The sequence below is a fragment of the Myotis davidii genome, unplaced genomic scaffold, assembly GCF_000327345.1.
Source record: "Myotis davidii unplaced genomic scaffold, ASM32734v1 scaffold497, whole genome shotgun sequence".
Lineage (NCBI taxonomy): Eukaryota > Metazoa > Chordata > Mammalia > Chiroptera > Vespertilionidae > Myotis > Myotis davidii.
In genome coordinates this window covers 4,175,860-4,198,337 of record NW_006288434.1, presented here as the reverse complement: position 1 = coordinate 4,198,337, position 22,478 = coordinate 4,175,860, and the positions used below count along the sequence as shown (strand labels likewise).

General features: G+C 35.8%; 1 protein-coding gene across 1 annotated transcript; it reads right to left on the bottom strand.

The window, feature by feature from the left end:
• Positions 1 to 955: 955 nt before the first annotated feature.
• RNF19A (ring finger protein 19A, RBR E3 ubiquitin protein ligase) lies at positions 956 to 21,860 on the bottom strand. Its single transcript, XM_006760292.2, has 9 exons — positions 21,093 to 21,860; positions 17,430 to 17,638; positions 13,802 to 13,946; positions 12,996 to 13,158; positions 9,706 to 9,820; positions 9,078 to 9,239; positions 5,731 to 5,944; positions 3,719 to 3,862; positions 956 to 3,149 (listed from the first exon to the last, which is right to left on the bottom strand). Exons 1-9 carry the CDS (start codon positions 21,764 to 21,766, stop codon positions 2,459 to 2,461), a joined length of 2,517 nt encoding a protein of 838 aa, XP_006760355.1. The 5' UTR covers positions 21,767 to 21,860; the 3' UTR covers positions 956 to 2,458.
• Positions 21,861 to 22,478: the final 618 nt, after the last annotated feature.

Genomic DNA, 22,478 nt, shown 5'->3' with positions numbered 1-22,478 from the left:
ATCCAGTAGGTATGTCTCCATAGTTCTTCCCTCACTTCCTTAAGATCTTTGCATAAATATCATCTAAGAAATCTTTCTGGTTTCTCTGTATAAAACCCAATACCTCTAGTCATTTTATTCCCCACTCTAACTCTCCCCGATAGAAAACTATTTTAGACACTCAAAACCAACCAGTATGTAAATACTGGTTTTTTAACAATGATATTTCATACTTTAATAATGAAAATTAATGAAACAACAGGTCCATTAAAAGGAACCATATAAAACCAAAAAACTAACATGCATATATGCATAACCCAGGGACCCAAACCATAGTGCAGTGCAGGCCTGGGGGCAGGGGGTGGTGGAGGGGGGTCACTGGGGATGTGCTAGAGTAGAATCTCTTAAAATAGACTTATAAGGTCTTTTTACTTTTCTGTTAAGATAAGGATTATAGTACTTATCTCTTCACAACTTAATAATAGATCAAATCTATTTGCTTTCCAACCAATTTCCTTTAAAAAATATATATTTTATTGATTTTTTTACAGAGAGGAAGGAAGAGGGAGAGAGAGTTAGAAATATCAATGAGAGAGAAACATGGATCAGCTTCCTCCTGCACACCCCCTACTGGGGATGTGCCCGCAACCAAGGTACATGCCCTTGACTGGAATCAAGCCTGGGACCCTTGAGTCCGCAGGCCGACGCTCTATCCACTGAGCCAAACCGGTTACGGCCAATTTCCTTTTAAAAATGAAATTATTTTGATGAATTAAGCAACTCCTTTCTGAAGGACAGGCGGGTATTAAACATGAAGAAAGGTTTCTAACAACTGTTTGCTGATAAGTTCAGTAAATACTTCTCTTTGGGCTGAGACCAGAATGCAGAATTATATCAATGGCTTTCAATATTTATGAATAATGATCACATGGCAAATGAATATTCCTGTTCTTATAAAAACACTTATGCAGAAACCGTAGGCAGCAATACATTAGTATTTACATTTATTTTATGTATGCAGTATACACACTCACTATTGAACAAAATTGGAATGCAAACAAATATACAAATACCATAAGCATTATCAAATAAAATAACTGGCACTAGTGTTATAAGCATAGTAATGAATGGACCTGTGAGAAAAAGTGATGTCAGAAGACTGCAGCCCATGGCATTTTTCTTTTTATCAAAAGAAAATGCTCAGTAGCACCATAATGGTAATACTTAAAAGAAACATGTAAGATGGAACATTTTAACTGCTATCAGTGAGGTTAACCTGTTTTATTTAAGTGAATTATACAGAAATTTAACAGTACAGGCAGTATTTTGGCCAACTTCTGTTTATATCAGCTGAACATCTTCCATAAACAAAAGCAAAAGAAAATAAAGCCAGCCGTACGTGGACCCCTCCTTGGTACTTGGTACAAGCTGTACCGTACTTTGACCTTATGAATGGAGAAGATTCGCATGAGTTAAAAACTGAGGTTAGGCGAGTTACTCACTAAAGCCTGAGTGTGTCTTTGGTAGGCTAATACTTTTTCAGCATTGTTATTAATCATCATAATATTATCTAGCCTGTATTCTCCTACACAATCCAAGGCGGCTAGAGAGGACATTATGGAAAGTAATACAGAAAAAATCCTCAAATAACTAGACTCTTAAAATCTAGTCTATACCAAAGGCACCAAGACTCAATGGGGTGCAAACTTCCACTTAGTGAAAGGTGACTTATTTGTAATACTTACAAACTAATGGAGTTTTGTTTTACAGTTTTATATATCTTATTTGGTGCTGTCAGTATACTTAATTACCTACCTTTATATTTCTATGATGGCATCAACAATATACAAGATATATAGAATACCAGGTATTTCTATTTCAAAGTTGTGCAAAAAATTGCCACAATCTTGGTCAAAGTGTCTAAGTATCCAAATGGTAGCAAATGGGCTGCATTAAGCTTTACATATTCACATTGCATATGAAAAAAAATTTATGCCCAGTTATGAATAGAAATGTTACAAAGAGTATCATATACTGAGAGTAACCTGCAAGGTTCTTAAAACAGTATCCCTTAGTGGTTTCAATAAAATGTCATTAACCACTTAACCCTAAGTCTCAAGTTTTCTTCACAAGAATGCTATAGAACTGCATTAGTATTTTATATTGATTATAAATTAAGCCAAATTTGTAAGTACACAAGTATGTGCTTCAAGCAGTATTTTGTGGCAAATGCACAAAACATACTTCTCTGAAAGGATCATTGTCCTTACAATAATGCACTATTAAAGCCTTCATTTCATAGTTTGGTAATTAAGATCCACATGAAACACAATGCCTTGCTGAATACAGAAAATGTACCTGCATTATGACTATGTAACCTGGCCTTTGCTGGTAACTTGAAACTTAAAGTAGTCACGTGTAGTTCAACAAGCTCCAAACAAGGTTGCTCAGTGGTAATTATCCTGCAGCATTTGTAGGCCTAAATTTCAGTCTGAATCGCAACTTTTAATTCCAATGTCTGATGTGAGTGGTTGTTATTTGTTTCTTTTAGTGCATCATCAAAATATAAATCAACATTGGGTTTTATTCCATTGTTACCGTGTTCTCCAGCAATGGGGTTCAACTGCGGCACTTCTGAACACGAAGCAGTTTGGGAAAGCACAGAAATGCTGCACTGATGTGGGGAATTTTCCAGGCGGTCATTTTCTACCTCAGGAAGAATGCTAACAGTAGCAAAACGGGCATGATGGTCATTGGAACCATGGCTACAAGACGTTTTCATGCTTTCTAGGTCAGAACAACTAAATTCAGAAAAGTGACTAGAGTGGGAGTCTGCTACAGATGGCATACTGTCACTGAGGGATGGAGCCTCAAACTCACTTGAGTTCGTGCTTTGTTGTTCCAACAACTGTGCATCCATGTCTTCTCTGGTCTCATTTATCTTCATGTTACTCTTTTTCCTCAATTTACCGCTTTTTGATTTCTTTCCTGTTGTTGCTTCTTTGGACCACTTGGTGGCACCGGATTTACCTTCAGGCAAGCCATTGGATGAACCACTAGGATGACTTCGGGTGGCGCTGCCATCCTCCACACTGCTGCTTCCACTGTTGTGCCTGAATTTGGATGGCTTTGATTCAATATCTACTTGCACCTCCATACTGTTACCTTCTCTGAAAAATGAGAGTAACCAATATATATTTTTAACTTCCTTTTAATTTTTATTCAGATGACATCAAAGGGGAATGGGTGTCTATGTGAAAAATTCAAAGGCTATATAAAAGCTGCCAGAATAAATTAATGCAAGATACATTCTACTAAAAAAAAAAAAGCCCTGTGTGAAATTAAAGGACTATAATACTGTTTCAATTGAAAGAAAAACAAAATAGAAGCAGCTACATAAACGAACCTGTTTAAAGTGTACAATTCAGTGCTTTTTAGTATATTCAGAGTTGTCATCAATGACTGCTGCCCTAACTTCAGAACATTTTCATCTTCCCCCCCAAAACCCTACATCCATTAAGCAGTTTGTACCCATACTTCCCTCTCCCAACACTGGCAACCACTAATCTACTTTCTGTCTCTACAGATTGGCCTATTCTGGACATCTCACTATTCTCTGTTACCAGAGAACCTAATAGTTGATAACCATTATTCATGATAATTTTGCCTAATGATAGGGATAATTCTTTTAAAATTAATTTTTAAAATACTTCTGACTTTATAACAATTCTTTCCTTACTTGTCCAATGGGATGTAGGAATTCAGAATGGATCCCGCCATTGCTTTGGTGCTGGCATTATCACTAACTGTTCCCAAGCTGACCGTGCCAGATTCTCCACTTAGACTGCACCGTTCTTTCTGTACATCTGCTTGTACTTCCAACCTTAAGAGAGAAATACCAGATAAAAACAGAAAATACATATGACATCAGCACTATTATAACATGTATCTTTTTAAAAATATGGTTTTATTGATTTTTTTTTTTTTAGAGAGAGAAGAAGGGAGAAGGATAGATAAAAAATTCGATGAGAAACATCAACAATTGGCTGTCTCCTGCATGCCCCCTATTGGGGATCAAGCCTGCAACCCAGGCATGTGCCCTGACCAGGAATCAAACCAGTGACCTCTTGGTTCATGGGTCGATGCTCAATCACTGAGCCACTCCAGTGGGGCTATAATATGTTTCTTTCTTTTGTTTGTCAATCTCCTCACCTGAGGATATTTTTTTGTTGATTTTTAGAGAGAGTGGAAGGGAAGGGGAGAGACAGAGAGATAAACATCGATGTGAGAGAGACATCCATTGGTTGCCTCCCGCATGGGCCTGACCGCACTGGGGATTAAGCCTGCAACCGAGGTACATGCCCTTGACCTGAATCGAACCTGGGATCCTTTAGTCTATGGGCTGACACTTTATCCACTGAGACAAACCAGTTAGGGCATAACATGTATCTTTAAGTAATTCAGTTAAAAGCCCTAGTAACAATAAGTTATTTTAGAAACTACTATACACATTATTTTTAAAGTTTCTTTTTATTTGATTATTCAAATTCTGCTGCAGTGCACTGAATAGTGCCAGTGGTCCAAATGAAATGAGAAAAATTAGCTGTCTGCCAAGTAAGGTAGCAACAGAATAGCACAAAGACATAAAAGGGTTCAAGTTAAATATGCTATATTATTTTCACTCAGGAGGTGGCACTTTGCTTGGCATGTTCAGTGCAAAACACAAATACATTAAAAACCATTCTTCATGCCCTGGCTGGTTTTGTTCAGTAGATAAGAGTGTTGGCCTGCGGACTCAAGGGTCTGGGTTCGATTCCGGTCAAGGGCACATGCCCAGGTTTCAGACTCCCTCCCCAGTAGGGGGCGTGCAGGAGGCAGCCAAACAATGATTCTCATCATTGATGTTTCTATCTCTCTTCCTTTCTCTTCTTCTCTGAAATAAATATATATTTTTTAAAAAAACACACAAAAATCAAAAAACCATTCTTCATGAAAGATCAGTGAATCAAAAAATCCTGGGCATCTATATGTTAAAAATGATTCTATAAATTTAACATCTGAGTCTTTTAAAAAGACATAATATAGATCACTATAACTTAAGAGTTTATGCTTAAAAGCAAACTACCTAAAAATAAGTATGACCAATTTATCTTTTAATTCATGTACTGTCTACATTTTAAAAGAAGCTAATAAACATAGGTAAAGAGTAGCGAGTAGAGGAAACAAGGGAAGATAAAAATGCTTTAATTTCTCCTATTTAGAGATAAATAGGAGAGACTTGGTAAAAGACTTGGTGAGAATGAAATAAGCATTAACTAAAAGCGGATGCTCCCAGCCTCAGTCAAGCATTCCCGGGTATCCTGACTCCCCATTCCCTCGGCTCTTAGCCAAGGTCTCATTTCCTAAGCTCCAGCTGCTGCCCCCTCCAGAGACCAGGACCACGCGATGCACTGCCCTTATTGTGCCCATTGAAGCAGCCCCACCATTCAAACGTAACACCTGACAAAGGCAGCAAAAAACATGGCAAAATTACGTCTTAGACTTAATTCTACCTCATCATAGGTATATTCTTACAGAAAATCTAAACAAGTAAAAATCTCCTTACTCACTGTTTACCAATAATTTCATTACTTTTTTCAACCCTGACACCATAGGGAAATATGTAATCATGTTCAAAATTCTCCTCATCAAGTTAATAATCTGTAGTTAACAGAAGGCAAACACACAACAAAACAAAGCACATTTTCTTACCTGTTGTAACAGTTGACCATGGCACTTCCTGACAGACTCCCCGTTATGCTGGCTCCAGCCAGTGCCATGGTGCTGGCCGTTTCACTCAGGTTGTCCCGAATGGCTCCTATCCGATCCATGTGGCTTCCACTTGCACTCAAGCTGCCAGTCAGACCACCAACACTTCCCTCCCCTATACTCGGGTTGTGTCTTGCTTCTGCTACTGAAGTTGTGTCTAAATGCAAATATTTCAAATAAATTAAATAAATATAATAAATAACGTCCCTCTTAAATTCCTCCATGATTTCAGATAGGGCATTTTATCATATAAATTATAAAATATACACAAGAATAGAAAAAAATGTCTGAGGTAGGGACACATAAGTATGGGGTAAGAGTAAAGGGAAATATCTGAGAGAATAAAGCTGGATTAACAACTGGCCCTCAGTTTTAGATAGTCACTTTTTTTTTTTATTCTCAATCAAGGATATTTTTCCATTGTCTTTTAGAGAGAGTGGAAGGGAGGGAGGGAAAGGAGAGGCGAGAGAGAAAGTGAAAGAGAGGAAGAGAAGCATTGAAGTCAGAGACACTTCAGTTGGTTGCCTCCAGCCCTGCCCTGGGCTGGGGTTCAGACTTGCATCCCAGGTATGGGTGCCCTTGACCAGGAATCAAACCCAAGACTCTTTGGTTTGTGGGCTGATGCTCCAACTGCTGAGCCAGACTGGCCAGGACTTTTTTAATCCAGAAGATTTAGGAATTCTATAAAAAAACCTGGGTGTTGAAAACTTAAGCTAACGTTGGAGGAAAATTACGTGACAGTTTTTAATAAGGGTGTCATATAATGAGTTTATTATTCGCTAGGTCAATAAGAATGAGCCAAAGTTGATACCTAGATATATTCCATGGTTCCAATTGTCTACAAAGTACTACAAAATCTGATACCACTATATTTCAATCTTACAGTACTTTTCACATGCTTTGTATTGACAGATTCGTTTATTTGCTCCAAACTGGGTTCCGATTACACTTACCCAACACTGTTCTAAGCACTGGGGACACAGTGGATCAAAGAGACAAACACTCTGCCCTCAAGAATCTTATATTCTAGTTGGGGAAAGCAATAAATAAAATTATATAATAATAAATGCTATGAGAAAAAATAAAGCAGAGTAAAAGGGAGAAAAAGGCAGCGAGAGTGATAAGAAGTGTGTGTGCATACCTGTGGGCTACTTCAGATAGTGTGATCATAGTGTTATGTTTTAGAAGGCCTCTCTGATAAGGTAACACTTGTAGAGACTCAAAAAAATTGAAGGAGTGAGCCACAAAATTACCTTTGGGAAGAGTAAAGCAGGCAATAGGAACTTCATGTTTAAAAGCCTAGAAGTGGAAGTGTACTGGGCACCCTCGAAAACATCAGGGGCGGTGGTATAAAACAGGAGAATGACAAGAAATGAGTTGAGAGATACAGCCCGGGACAGATCACGTGGGGTTATAAGGACTTCGGATTTTTCCCTCCCAGTATAGTTACTATTACTGTATTGAGGATAAGAAAGACATGATCTAAGTTCTATTTATTTATGTTTTTATTTATTTCAGAGAGGAAGGGAGAGGGAGAGATAGAAACATCAATGATGAGAGAGAATCACTGATAGGCTGCCTCCTGCACGCCCCCTACTGGGAATCAAGCCTGCAACCCGGGCATGTGCCCTTGACTGGAACCCAACCTGGGACCCTTCAGTCCGCAGGCCAACGCTCTATCCACTGAGCCAAACCAACCAGGGCTGAGCTATGTTTTAGAAGTATCACTATGGCTGCATAGTGGAATAGTGAGTGGAAACTGAGAAGCTGCTGGATCAGTTAAGAGACTATTACGATAGTCCAGGAAATAGGATAGTAGTAGCTTAGATTAACAGAATAGCAGTGGGGAGGGTAAGAATGGTTAGATTATGACTAAATACTGAAGAAAATAGCAGGATTTGCTGATGGATCAGATGCAGTGTAAGAAGGGAAGAGGAGTAGTTATCGTAAGTGAAGGCTTTTAGCCCAAGCAACAGCAAGAATGGAGAAGCTACTTAATAAGGGGAGGATGATGGAAAGAACAGATTTTATTTTATTTTATTTTTAAAATATATTTTATTGATTTTTTTACAGAGAGGAAGGGAGAGAGATAGAGAGTTAGAAATATCGATGAGAGAGAGACATCGATCAGCTGCCTTCTGCACATCCCCCACGGGAATGTGCCCGCAACCCAGGTACATGCCCTTCACCGGAATCGAACCCGGGACCCTTCAGTCCGCAGGCTGACGCTCTATCCACAGAGCCAAACCGGTTTCGGCGGAAAGAACAGATTTTAGAGTGAAGAGTTTGGTTACAGACAATTTAAGCTTAAAATTCTCATCAGACATTCAAGTGTAGATTAAAGAAAAGAGATGTACAAGTGTGGAGTTCAGAGGAGAATTCTAGCCTAGATACAAATTTAAGAGCAGTCGTTCTATAAATTATTTAATAGATGAGAATACCTAGGGAGTGAGTGTAGATAAAGAAGAGAAGTCTGAGAACTGAGAAACTCCAAAATTTAGAGGTTGGGAGAGAAAACTGAACCAGCAAAGAAGACTGGGAAGATGTGGCCAGGAGATATGATGAGATAAATACTTTTCCAGAAGACAAGTAGAGAAAATGTTTTAGAAATGAGGGAACAGTCTACCATGTCAGGTGTACTCTTATATTAAGATGAAAACCAAGAACTGACCACTATACTTGGTAACAGAGAGGTCTGCTTCGTGAGAGTGTAGAAATCAAATTCTGGAGTGGTAGGGACTAAAATCTGATTGGAGTGAGTAGTTCAAGAGGGAATGGGAGGTAAGAAAGTGGACGTTATCTTTGTATATTTGCCTGACAAATTTCTATAACATCTGCTGGACTATAAAACATGTGCATGTTTTAAGGCTTATTAACTTACACTTCTACTGGCAGCACATGAGGGCCTTTTCATTCTCCAGTTCTTGTTCTAATTCATTTTTCTTTGAATAACACTGGGTTGATACTTATTTGCCATCTGTATTTCTTCTTTTATGAACTGTATTACTCTTCATATCCTTTTCTTACTGATTTGCAATGTTTCAGGCAAATTTAAGATTAAAATTCTAGAATTTCTATGACATTATGTTTCCACTAGAAACTATTCCACCTTCTTTCATCCGTTCACCTCTCCTTGGCCGTTTATTTCCTGATGTACTTCTAGATGAATACTACTGGGCCCAGTGAAAGGAGGGTAATGGAAATTCTGACTTGCATGTTGTCTACAGCCTCCTCCTACTCAAACTATTAGTAAGTACATTAATTTCCCTTCCTTTCCTTAAAGGACTTACCTACAGCTGTGTTATTTCCACCAACATTGATATCATTTTCATCATCAAATTCAATCCTGACTCCTTTTCCATTGCCTGCTGAGACTCCACAACCTCCACTTCGACAGAGAGAAATTGGAACAACACCATAGACATAAGCTAACATAATAGGAACACCAATACCTAAAGAGAAATTATATTAGTTATTATAAACCAAAAACTAAATCACAGAAACATGAGTTACAGCAAGTCTTTTTGAGAGACGGTGTATAGGAGGTAAGTCCAAAAGTGGATCTACCTAGCTGTTAGGGACACAAGCAAATTCAGAGGTTCTAGCCTTTCAGGTGGCATACATGAGGAGGAAAAAGATGTAAACCTTTTCCAGTGCCAGGGTTCTAAACTGTACTTGGGGGAGGGAGGAAAGGGTGTCTGCCACTAGTAATTACCAACTACCCCAGGGCTGGGCTCTGAGTCTATAACACCTTAACCAAATAATTACTAAATAAGAGGCTTTCAGTAGGTTCAGCTTAAATGATCTTAAAATAGGTAACTTCTTTTACATTCAACAATATGTTTTATTTTAACATCCTCCACAAAACTTAAATTTTATAAATTCTGAGGTCATTAGTATTTTTAAGCATTTTCTTACCTACTGTTACTGCAGCTACAACTGGAGATACGATTACAGACAATGTTACACCACCTGCTATGGCCAAATTCCGTTTGTGCTTGGAAATGTCCTTGCCTTCATATCGATTATGAATCTTGAATTAAAAATAAACACAGTGGTGAAAAATTAAAGAGAAAATATATTACATACTTATGTAAATGAAACAGACCCACATTTGCTAGAAGTTTAAGGCATAAGATTATCTCTTGTAACTTCATAGTTAAGTGTTTTGATTCAAGGTCAACATATTATTGTTTTTAGACCATATTCTTACATAATTTGCTTACATAATAGAGTTAATAGATTTTATACTTTGTGTTTACAAGTAGTTGTAATTTTTCTGAAAAAACAGTATAATCATGTTTGTAGCAAAAAAGGCATTAAAAGTATTTCTAACATAGCTATGAGTTGGATGTTTGAATAACAGGATTACTTTATGAAATTTAGCATTCCACAGGTTTCCTTCCAAATAAGCATCCCTAAATAATAATAATTAGCTCATAAGGGTGGTTTCCACAACCTTTTTAAAACTGACCTTCAAAAGCAGTACTAATAAGCAAACAACACTAAATAGAATCAATTTTTCCTCAGATCCCTTTTTATGAAGAAAAATATTACCAAAGACTCAGGATCCTGGGTTTTCATTTATAGCTCAGAGTAAGGGGTAGAGAGAAAAAAAGAGAGAATAAACTATACTGTCAGAAGACAGGTGTTGGATCTACTTAGCTTCTTTGTACTGTAGAGGTGTTACCAGACAAAATTTAGTATCACTATGAAAGTGGCTTGTGAGATATATGTACTTCGGGAAATAGCTCAGTATCTTTATTCTCATGTTTGCAAAGGCTAAAGCTAGTAAGTAAATTATCCCTTCTTTCAAGACAGATTCAAACGGCCTCAAAAGTGTACTGGTAGTCTCTCAAATAAAGTATCTGACTTATAAACAATGTGAAGCTTTAAGAAATCTATTCTTATTATGTGGTTATTTGGGAGGCTCTGAAAGTACAAGGAGTATCATAGCATGTATTAAACAGTGATAAAGCTGGGGTGGGGAAGTGGGCAAAGCATACATTTACAAAGAATATTTCTATTTCCCCATCAAATCCTGTTTCCCAGCAGTGACTGTATGTGCCCAGGGAATGGGCCTCTACATTTTTCTAAACGATCCATGTAGACAGAGATTGCAGACCTTTCCAAAGTACCTTTCATTATTCTTCAATTCTGCAACCAATTCCTACTGCTCCTCACTCCTACTCCTGAAACACTTAGCATTGAAGCAGGGAAAGCCAAAGCTAAAAACTGATGGAGCAGACTTGGAAAGGCAGGCTGCCAGGGGCAAGGAGTCTTCCAGAAAAGTCTGCATCCTCAAGCACCAATGTTCAATTACAGTGATCATAACATCCCGTCAGTTCTGGTTCAACTTTATTTTTTTACTATTTTGTCCCACATTTTCTATTTGTTATTACAAATAAAGGCTCAACTTTTAGGTACTTTATCAACTTAATAGGTTTTTCTGGGCTGGTGTGTGTCCCTGAACCCCACAGAACATTATTTCAGTGGAAAACTAATCCATCACCTTGCAACCCTCTGAGTACATGTTTGAAAAAAGAAGACCTTGACTGCACCTCACACTTGCACAATGAGGTAAATAATCTCTCCTCTATAAATTATTTGTAGATGTGTGCAGTGTAAGAGTCTCTCTTTTCCTTCTGCTTCAAAGTATCAAATAAACAGTTTTGTTCTCAGCAAAACCATGGTTTGGATAATACATAAAAAGTTATTACAATCAGCTATTATGTTTGGGACAATTTAAGTTTAGTTACTATCAATCTTCTAAAATAGACATTTGGCTCATAAATATGTTTCTCTTCTGAACCAAAGCTAATTTAAAAACAGTATGTTTTGTTATTTTTCTGGTTATTACAATAATATATGTTGAATATAAAAAATTTGGCTATTATATGGAAGAGGCTCAGCCCTGCCTTGAGTTTGGTCCTAAAAGTCAGAACTATAATTAAACAAAATAATTTAAAGAGAAACAGATCCAGACTCAACCTAAGAATTTCCTAACAATTACAGCTACCTGGCAACAGAATGGGCAGTCTCAGGAGCTGGTGGTTTCCCATCAATGAAATACCCAAATGGCTAGACTGAAATTTATCAGGGATCTTACCTACAGAATTTGTGCATCTGGGTTTAAATCCCAGCTCTGCTTCTTTCTGTATAATTAAGATAAATTACATAAACCTCAATATTCTAACACATAAACTGCTGTGAGGTTAAAATGAGTTGAAGTACATAAAACACCTACCACACAGTAAGGACTCCCACCCTCCTTTTAAAAAATCCTATACTTCGTTCTGCTTAGCGTTAGATAATTTCTAAAGTTACTTCTCAATTTTGAGATTCTATTAATTTAGATAGCAGCAAACTTCTTTGTCACTTCATAAATTATCCCTTTAACCTTTCAAAAAAGAATTATTTGCTTACCACTCATAGGCAAGTGGTAAGTACTGGTGCTTGGACTTTCACAAAATTGTTAACAATCTGCAACAAGAGTATTAATAACAACAAACTAAGGGGGAGAAAAAACTTTGAACTGAAGTTGAAAATAATTTAAAAACTGCTAGTTATTCTTTGCCTGAGGACATGTATTATATAGCCATTAACTTTTTATAGACTTGACTATACAAGGATATACCCATGAGAAAAACGGATAGGTGTGTATTCGTTAGTACTTTATACTTAAAGTTCATTTACAATGAAAATGTACTAAAGTTTTCTGATTCAGATAATATTAAAACAATCCTACTTTTAAACATCCATATGAGCTTGCCAAACACTAAAAATTTATTGCCTTATGAAAAAATAGTAATTGTTTTATAGTGAAGATACTGAAAATGACTTAGTCTTTCAAAACAAAATAAAACAAAAACAGTCCTCATCAGTTCAGCTCAGTGGATAGAACATTAGCCCATGGACTGAAGGGTCCTGGGTTCATCCAGTCAAGGGCTTGTACCTCGGTTGCAGGCTTGACCCCAGGCCTGGTTTGGGCATGTGTGGAAGGCAACCAATTAATGTCTCTCTCTCAGGTCACGTTTCTCTCTCTCTGTTTCAGCACCTCCCTTCCACTCTTTCTAAAAATCAATGGAAAAAATATTCTCAGGATTAACAAAATAAACAAAACAAAACAAAAACAAAGCAAAAGTCACCAACCCTAAACCTAAAGATTTAGAATAGATAATGAATTAACAAGGAATTATGCATTTTACCTTGCGGCCCACGTACACAGGAATACCAATAATCATTGCAGGGATAGCAATGCCAGCTATTAAAGCAATTCCTACAGGAGCACCAACGAGTGTTCCTAGCTGCCACAGAATTTTCTTCTTTCGGCTCCAGGGTTTCTTCCCCCAAAAAGTACATCCTGATGGACTAATGGAAAAAATTATAATGTTCTAAGCTGCAAAATATCACAACAAATTACTATAATACAGTAACATAATCACTATAAAAGACTTTCTCATACTTAGAAATAAGATTTTCCCTTTCTTTAAAATGAGTTCATTAAAAGCCAAAAAATTCTAAGTACCACCATAAATTTTATTTAAAAAATATTGATAAGTGGGATTTAGTTTAAATATCTATCTCTAGACTTCCATTAGCCTCAAAACCTGAGGTTAGTTTTTGAAGAGTATATTAATATTTAAAAAATGCTTATTTTATCCATTTTAGATAGTTATCTGATTATACCATAAACTCACACTGCAGCCTAAATGAGAAAATTTATACATGAGAAAATTAAATGGAAAGATTTATGACCTAGCATAATTACATGGGGTATTAAATACTAGTTTTCCAGTTAAAAAAAGGGGGGGGGGAATGTTTTCTATTTTTGACTAGTTATTAATCCCAAATGACTAATACAATAATATGGTTTCTTTTAAATTTATGTAACTAGAATAAAAAAGACCCTATAATCCCGTTTAAAAATGCTTAGAATAACACTTTAAAAAGTCCTTTTGTCTTATAATGTAAAATGATATTCAGATGGAAATAGCTCCTTCAATACACTTACCTTAGATAATGTAAATCTGAGATTTCTTTCATACACAACCAACAAAACTCACAGCCACAGACAGCACATGTCATGTGATTACAGCTCCCATCATTCATCTTTATTATATAAGCAGCACATCGTGGACATGGCTTTATATCATCAGCTATTGGGAAAATAAATAGACATGCTTAATATGTAAAATTGGTCTAAAAATAACAATTTCTATTGAATAATCAATTGTAGCACTGCCCAAAAAAATCTTATCATGTACAGTTTGTTAGCTATAGCTTCAGCCCACTATTTTTAGTATATAAAGCATTTTTTCTTCCATTCTGAGAAAAGGAGCATATTTTACATTAAATTTTCAAATTGTAAACGTTTTCAAACACAGCAGCAGTATAATAAGAACAAAGAATAACAAAATGATAAAAGAGGAAAACCAAGGACAGCCCCAAATAAACTGTGAACTACATAAAGTTTATCCTTTTTTTTTTCTCCCCCCGCACCCCTTGAAATTCCCCCGGCCATAAAGTTTATCTTTCTCCCTACCCCAAAGTGTAGTCTTCTCTGAGTGACACTTCATATCTACAACTTCTCTAACCATCTCCACTTAATACTATTCCTATTAGTGAGTGAATATTAATGGAAAATGACAATTTGATATTTAATCTGAAGTAGTAATATATATATATAATAAAGTACTTTGAGTTTACTTCTCTTTTCTAAGTAACATCAACTATAAGTACTGTACAAATAATAGAAACATCTTCAGAAAAGCAAGCCTTTTTCTTGTATTTTAGTTCACAGAGACAGGCTTTCCAAAGAATCAGTACTCAGAATAAAAGGAAGGAGGTAAGAGGTTAAGGAAGAGTTACATACTTATGAACATTTAAACAATGGAAATGGTTTCAGAATTATAGCAACCATTTGTTGGTTATGCTCATGACTGTTTTTCATTTGTCATCTTTGTCTTTTTATTCATTTATTTAAATGCTATTGTTGTATGCTTCATGTATAGTAATATGGTTATGCTGCACAAAGGTGCCAAGTTAAAATCAAGTGGGTCCATAACTTTAGGGATCACTGACACAGAGTAAGAGTTATCTCAAATTATACAACTATTTTAAACTTTAGCATCTATTTAAATAGCAACCAGTACTTATTCTACTGTTACTAGTAGCCAGCTATATTTGTATAGTGCTAGGCACTGAATTCAAGTATATGGTTCCAACTTCTTAAGATGTAAGCATTAAGCTATACGATATTTTCTGCGCTTTAACCACTTGGCAACAACAGCCAGGTCAGAAGGTTATTTTTTTTTAATGATCACTTTGAGAGACTATATTTATTCCAACAATGCTACTATTTGGTTCAAGTCATTTGGAAGTTTTTCTTTCATAATTACTTTCAAAGTTACTTTACGTATATTTAAAAAATCACGCTCATGATCATATGGTTACATCTTACTTTGAATCCATTCCAAACCAGTGATTCAACTTGATATGATATTCTAGTTGTTAGTCTTAGTTCCAAAGGAATTTCTGGTCATACACAAAAAACTCACTGACAATAAGGGGATAATTTAGTGAATGTATCAGGATCAAAGGTTATGATCAATACGGCATTCCAAGGAAACACTGCTGAAATGAACATAAAATCTCCCATGGTGACTACTGTGAGAAAGACCAACATTCATCCGGATGACTGAATGACAAAGTTGATTTTAAAATTAATAACAAAAGTCATCTTAGTCTTTTATTTTTCTTTTCTTAATGATGGTCTACACATATGCAAATCTCTAGCAGGAGACTGTGGTTTATCTAAGTTTCCCTACCTCATATAGCCAGAGCATCCCATTTAATAAAAGGGTAATATGCAAATTGACCCTAACAGCAGACTGACTGGGAATGACTGGTCACTATGACACACACTGACCACAAGTGGGGAGATGCTCAATGCAGGAGCTGTCCCCTGGTGGTCAGTGCACTCCCACAGGGGGAGCTCTGCTCAGCCACAAGCCAGGCTGATGGCTGCCAGCACAGCGGTGGTGGTGGGAGCCTCTCTTGCCTCCTCAGCAGCACTAAGGATGTCTGACTGAAGCTTACGTCATCTCCCATGGACATCCCCCGAGGGCTGCAGGGCTGCCAGAGGGATGTCTGACTGCCAGCCTGGGCCCAGTCCCCCAGGGAGCAGGCCTAAACCAGCAGGTGGACATCCTCCGAGGGGTCCCAGACTGAAAGAGGGCATAGGCCGGGCTGAGGGACCTTCCAACCCTCCCCTTCCCCACGGTGCACAAATTTTTGTGCACCAGGCCTCTAGTTTATTATAAGCCAGGACATGTTTCAAACTTACAGATATAAGTATTATTAGTATCTTCATTTTGCAGACGAGATAAGTAACTTGTTCAGGGCTACACAGAGACTAAGTGGAGAAGCTGGGATTTGAATCCAGACAGTCTGATTCTAAAGTCTATTCTCATGCTCTGCAACTGTGTGTCCTTTAACCAATAAATACTCATCCGCACTTAGAGATGAGGGATAGCATTTCCAAGTGGACCACTCAATGGCTACAGCTGATCCTCCAGAGGACAGTTTAGGTATATTCAGGTCCTCTCTGAATTATTTCTGGACCCTTAACTACAAATTATTACTAATGTTTGAGTTCTACCCCAAATCTTGAGGAAAGGAAATACAAACAAGTCAATCAGCAAACAAGCATGAAAATCCATGTACATTATATAAAGTATTACATGTTGAATTTAAAGTTTATTTAATTTTAAATGTTTAATTTTAAAATTCAACTTTAAATGTTGAAAAAGACTTTTTTGTAGCATAAAGTACATAACTATCTCAATACACTGCTAGTAGGAATATAAATTATTTTCTTGACAAATTTCTATATTTTCCAAGTTTTTTCCTATTACCTAAGTAGGAAAAAATGAGACTTTTTCTATAAATGATTGAAATTCCAATAAACAATGAAAATTCTATATATGTAAAATATTTTTGAAATTTTATTCAAAAAACATTAAGATGTTCAGAAAATTGCTTATAAATTTTGAGATTTATGAGATGCATACATTGCTCATACATAGATTGATCCTCGGGTAATTTCTAAACTGCTAGCCAAAGGCCCAAAGTTCCTAATGTCCTCCCCACTTAAAGTATGACTTTGAATCCTTGGTCCTGAAATTGAATGAGACATCTTTAAATAAAAAATGTATTTCACAAAAAACAAAAATGTATTTCACAAAATATGATACTGTTGTGATATTTACATAATTAGAAGCAATCTAAAGGTAACATATTCAAAATTAATATTTTATTAAAAATACTTGCTAAGCTTTGCATAAAACACCTTTATAAACAACAGTTTTGGACCATGTTTTGCTATCAGTTACTATAAATCATCATGACACCTTCTTTTTTGTGTGTGTGTTTTGTTAATAAAATCTTTCCAATATCAGTACCACTATCTTCCATAGGAAAGAATGAGTGCTTCTGGAACAAAACTGTTAACACATGAAGACACTTTTGAAAAATCAAAGAACAGGTGAGAACAGGAACTTAATATTGTATTTTTTACATAAAATAACTAGTGCTCTATATATGTCAAATATTTTATTAAAAAAGTTAGACATAAGTACCTGCTGCTCCGGACTCCTGACTGTAACTGATGGATGAAGAACGTATGGTTCTCAGGCGTAAACTCTGGGCTCTCTCTTGCCGAGCAGCATCACAGGTCTGATTTGGGTGCCAAATCTGTTTACAGTGGTAGCAAAACTCTGTTCCACAGCCTTCTCGCCCACAAGTTAATTTTGGACAGCTAGCACATCCAAATGCTATCACCGCATATCTTGAAAGAAACAAGAAAAACAGTTTAAAACGTGACATATAATGAATATAAGAGATATTCATTAAGTAAAAATATTATCCAACTTAAATGCTATTCCTGAAGAAGCTTTCTATTTATGCATGAGCAAATAGTTATAAGTCCTAACATTATCTCATCAATATAAAAAGAGGGGAAAAAATAGTTCACAAATGGCATTTAAAGGGCTAAAAAGCATTTTAAAGTTCAATTTTAACTTCTAACTTGCAATTTTAACTAGATGCCAAATTGTATATATAATCTAAACTGCATATACAGTACAAATTTTATAAAAATTCTATTAAATTCTATTGTGTGCACAGAGAAAATACCACAAGGAAATACACCAAAAATCTTAAAGCATTTTTCCTAATATTAGGGTTTTAATTTTCTTCATTTCTGATATTTACAATTACTTGCTACTTTTCAAATCAAAATGATAAAAAAAACTAGCTCTAGCTATTTAAAAACATAACTATGGACTAGCAACACCCGTCAGTTAATGACAAACTGTGCCAATTCATACATTTGATGATTATTTTGTATTTATACATCAATTCTCATATTGTGCTTCTAAGATGCATGGTAAAAGTGGTCTTTTGTACCAAAAGTATACACCCTTGAATTACTCATACAAAGTTTGGTGGGTTTTCTGCTTCAGATAAAAGACTGAGAACAGTAGATTTGTGACTAGCCCTAATACCTATTATCTGAGTTAATATTTTTGGCACTTTAAAATAAGTTCTGGGCACTACTGGGAATTTCTCCCAGAGAAATGAAAATTTACATTCACACAAAAACCTGTACACAAATATTTACAGCAGCTTTATTTGTAATAGCTTCAAATGGAAAACAGCCCAGATATCCTTATTCAACAAGTATATGGTTAAACAAATTATAGTGCATATATACCATGGAATACTATCAATAACAGAAAGAAACTAACTACTGTCCATTTAACACCCCACATGTACCTCTGGAGAATTATGCTGGTGAAAAAAATAAATCTGAAAAAGTGACATACTGTGTAATTCTATTTATATAACATTTTGAAGTGATGAAATTTTAGAAATGGAAAACTGATGAGTGGTTGCCAGCGATGCAGTGGGGAAGGGAAAGTAGATACATTTATAAAAGAGCAACATGAAGGATCTTTGTTGTCATGGAACTGCTCAGTACCTTGACTATGGTGGTGAATACATAAACCTACAGGTGGTAAAATGGTATATAACTACACACACACATACACACAAACAAGTAAGTACAAATAAAATGGGAAATTTGGCAGTTCTATCAATGCCAGTATCCTGGTGGTAATACTGTTTTACAGCTTCGCAAAATGGTGCCATTGGGGCAAACTGTGTAAAGGATAAACAGGATTTCTTGGTAATATTTCTTACAACTACACATGAACTAACAAGTATCTTTTAATTAATTAATTAATTTTGTTAATCCTCCCGAAGATATTTTTCCATTGATTTTTAGGAAGAGTGGAAGAGAAAGAGACAGAGAGAGAAATATCGATGTGAGAGAAATACATCGATTATTGCCTCCGGCAAGCCCCCCCACCCCCACACACCAGGGCCCGAGCCGCAGTTTGCCGACCATTGCTCTAAAGTAAAGTCCTTGGATAAACTAGAATCTGTGTCAGCCCTATCTACTGTGTTCTATTAGGTTGATAGTATTGATATTATCTATTATGACATACTCAATCAACCCTGCACAAAAGAATACACCTTTTCAGTGACCAGAGAGCTTGTACCCTTAGATTTATTGTCTTAACCTCTTCTAGACACAGGTACTGATGTTTAAGTCTCCTTTTCATTTGTTCCATCATGTTCAGACTTTTTCTTTTAAAGATATTAAACACTAAAGGAACCTATTAAGTACTTCTTATCCTGGGGTCCCATAAAAGATCGTTAGAAAGTCAGGTCAAAAACAATATATAGACATGTTCCTCACTATTTGAATTCTCACTATAGGAGTATTTAGTACAGTGATTTGCAAGTAGTTGTTTTTTTTTTTAATCTAAAATTTGCTATGCAAGTTGAAATCTACTCTAATGAATGTGAAAATATGGTGCAGAGTTCCATGGGATCAAGAGTGATACACTCATATGTAATCTATTCCTCTGTCTCCTGCTCAAGTTATTTAAAAGTATTGCTCATTATCCATCCCTATTTTCTTCCCATTTTTTTCTTTAGAGTTTTCTACTTCATGGGTCCCACAGTTTGCTTCTGCCAACCCTGAAAGCCCAGCCAACGTTGGCTCAGTTTAGACAGTATCATTAACATATTATTTTGTTATTTATGTTATAGTACAAGCTCCCTGCAGTTACAGGGAGAGCATAATTCAATACTGATACTGAGTAGTCTCTGAGTTCTTCACACACAATTAATAAATTCATAAAATGTTAAATAATTAGATAATATTTCTAATGCTTTATATTACACAGAAATCCCTTGTGGATAGTTAAGTGCTAGTGATACCACGGAAAATTAGTTGGGATTTGCATAGGCTGAAAACATATTACTTTTCTCATATATAATTATAAAATATAGGCTAGATGCAATCTGAAAATTTGCTACTCAATAAGCTTTTAATAAAGGATATGATTCAGAAAATGAGTCCTGAAATTATCATTTGATAAATTCAAATTCAGCCTTGTCTCTGAGATTATACACAGATAATCTTGGAAATTCTCGTTTTCCCAAATTCTTACTTATAGATAATCTCTGGTTTGCTAATGGTATGCTAAACCATAACCAGTGTTTACGGCTTTTATTATTCTTGAGGAGCATATGACTATTTCTTCCAATTCTGACAACTATACATAGTAAATGCTCTATAAATAGAAGCTTCTATTAACATAAAATATATAAGCAAAATTATCTTATTTTAAATGTTGGTAAAATGATATTTGTAATTTAAAAACTTGAGGGAAATGAAATATATATAACCTCTTGGTCTTGAGACTAGCAAATACTTATGCACACCAATATGAACACATCACACTGTGACACATATTAAAGTACCTTTGAAAAGGGTTATTTCAATTTATATAAATGACCTCCCCCACCAAAAACAAACAAAACCCCTGATCATTTCACCTATTACTTCAAAATAAAAGTTCTTCAAATGGATGGGGAAAATCAATTTTACCCACTAGATCTTGCATTCTACCACCTTAACCTTTTCTTCTGAAAAAATGTGTTAAGTGAATATGTCATGCAGAGACAATATCAAAATGAGTAAGATAGGTGTCTTGCTTTAACAGTGAACATTGCTTGACACATGGTATGCACTTAACATATATTTGTCTATTGAATGAATTACCTAACATGTTAAGATTTTTCTTTCGAATAAAAGTCAGCATAATTCTTATTTTATCCACAAAGAAAAATATTAATTCAAGAAAAATCTAACAAAATCTTCTTACCCACAGTCTGGAGCTGGACACCACCTACAATCAGGATCTCCAACGAGCCACCGTCTAAGCATAAATTCTTCATATTTTTCCATCAACACATCATCACTTAATATCAAGCGAATATCATGGGGATTAAACCGTTCAGTACATTCTGGGCAACTGATATTAACTCTACTTTCAGAAATTTCTATCCTTAGATATTGTCGTAAGCAATCCACACAAGATCTATGATGACAAGTCATTATCTCAGGAAATCTGTCTTTAGAATGCCGCAAAAGGCACAAAGGACACTCTATAAAGTCTCCAATTTGTTTGTTGATGGAGGTCAATCCATTGTCAGAGGAGGTATTTGTAGAGAAAATGGAGTTCTTATCAGTACACATTTCAGAATGTATACTTTCAATACTTGCAATTCCATCCACCCCGCCATTTAGCTCCCTTGATTTACGTTTGCTATCCTTTTTCCTTCGAAACAAAGAGCCTATTGAAATTCTTCTTTTCTTGGGTGCCTTTTTGACTGAAGGCAAGCTCACGGATGAAGCAGAAGACTGAAGATCTCGATCTGAACCCATTTGCCGATGTAAGCTCATGTCTAAAATGCTCATTAGAAGTGAGTCAGGGTCTGTGTTTACACACAGCCCTTCATTATATTTAGAGATAAAACTTATTTCTTGTTCTTGCATTCAGATTAAGTCATGATGTACGAAAATCCTACTTGGTTCCTTCTGAGAATTCTTGAAAGAGTTCGATTTACAGAAGACTGTTGTCATAGATGTTCTGGAAAAGAAAACAAAACACCAAGATCATTTAATTGTATATTCTTAGTCTACAGGTTTTTAAAATAAGCTTAAGAATTCACTACAAAATTTCAAACAAGTATGTTCTTAACCATTAGTTTTGTTTTGTTTTTTAAGTAAGGCTAATTTACTGAGTAGTCTACAAGAGAATATAAAAGCAATGTTAAAATAACAAGGACATTCTCTAATCTTAGAAGGCTCTAGATTTGAACTGAACTTATTAAATTTTTTATCATTAACTATCAGACCTCAATGATTCCCCACTGATTTAGGAATTTTTTTAAAAAATGGACAATAAAATGCACATGTACATACAAGGACTGAGTACAACTTACACAATCTTGAAGAAAAATAAAGTGTGTGTTGGAAGGGGAGTGCTCTTATAATGCCAAGTATAATCTACACTAATAAAAGAGAAAAATGGTAATTGGCGTACGACGATACCCTTTTCATTGGCTAATCAGGGCTATATGCAAATTAACCGCCAACTAAGATTGGCAGTTAACTGCCAACTAAGATTGGCAGTTAACTGCCAACAAGATGGCGGTTAATTTGCATATGTAGGCACAATGCAGGGAGGCGAAAGGGAAAGCAGGAA

Bases quoted from the DNA above. Each gene is read 5' to 3' on its own strand.
- RNF19A (XM_006760292.2), bottom strand. From the start codon at position 21,766: ATGCAAGAACAAGAAATAAGTTTTATCTCTAAATATAATGAAGGGCTG. The intron at 13,947-17,429 runs GTACTTATGTCT...TTTTCCCAATAG, and splicing joins TCAGGAGTCCGGAGCAGCAG to CTGATGATATAAAGCCATGT. The intron at 3,150-3,718 runs GTAAGGAAAGAA...CTCATTTTTCAG, and splicing joins TCCTACATCCCATTGGACAA to AGAAGGTAACAGTATGGAGG.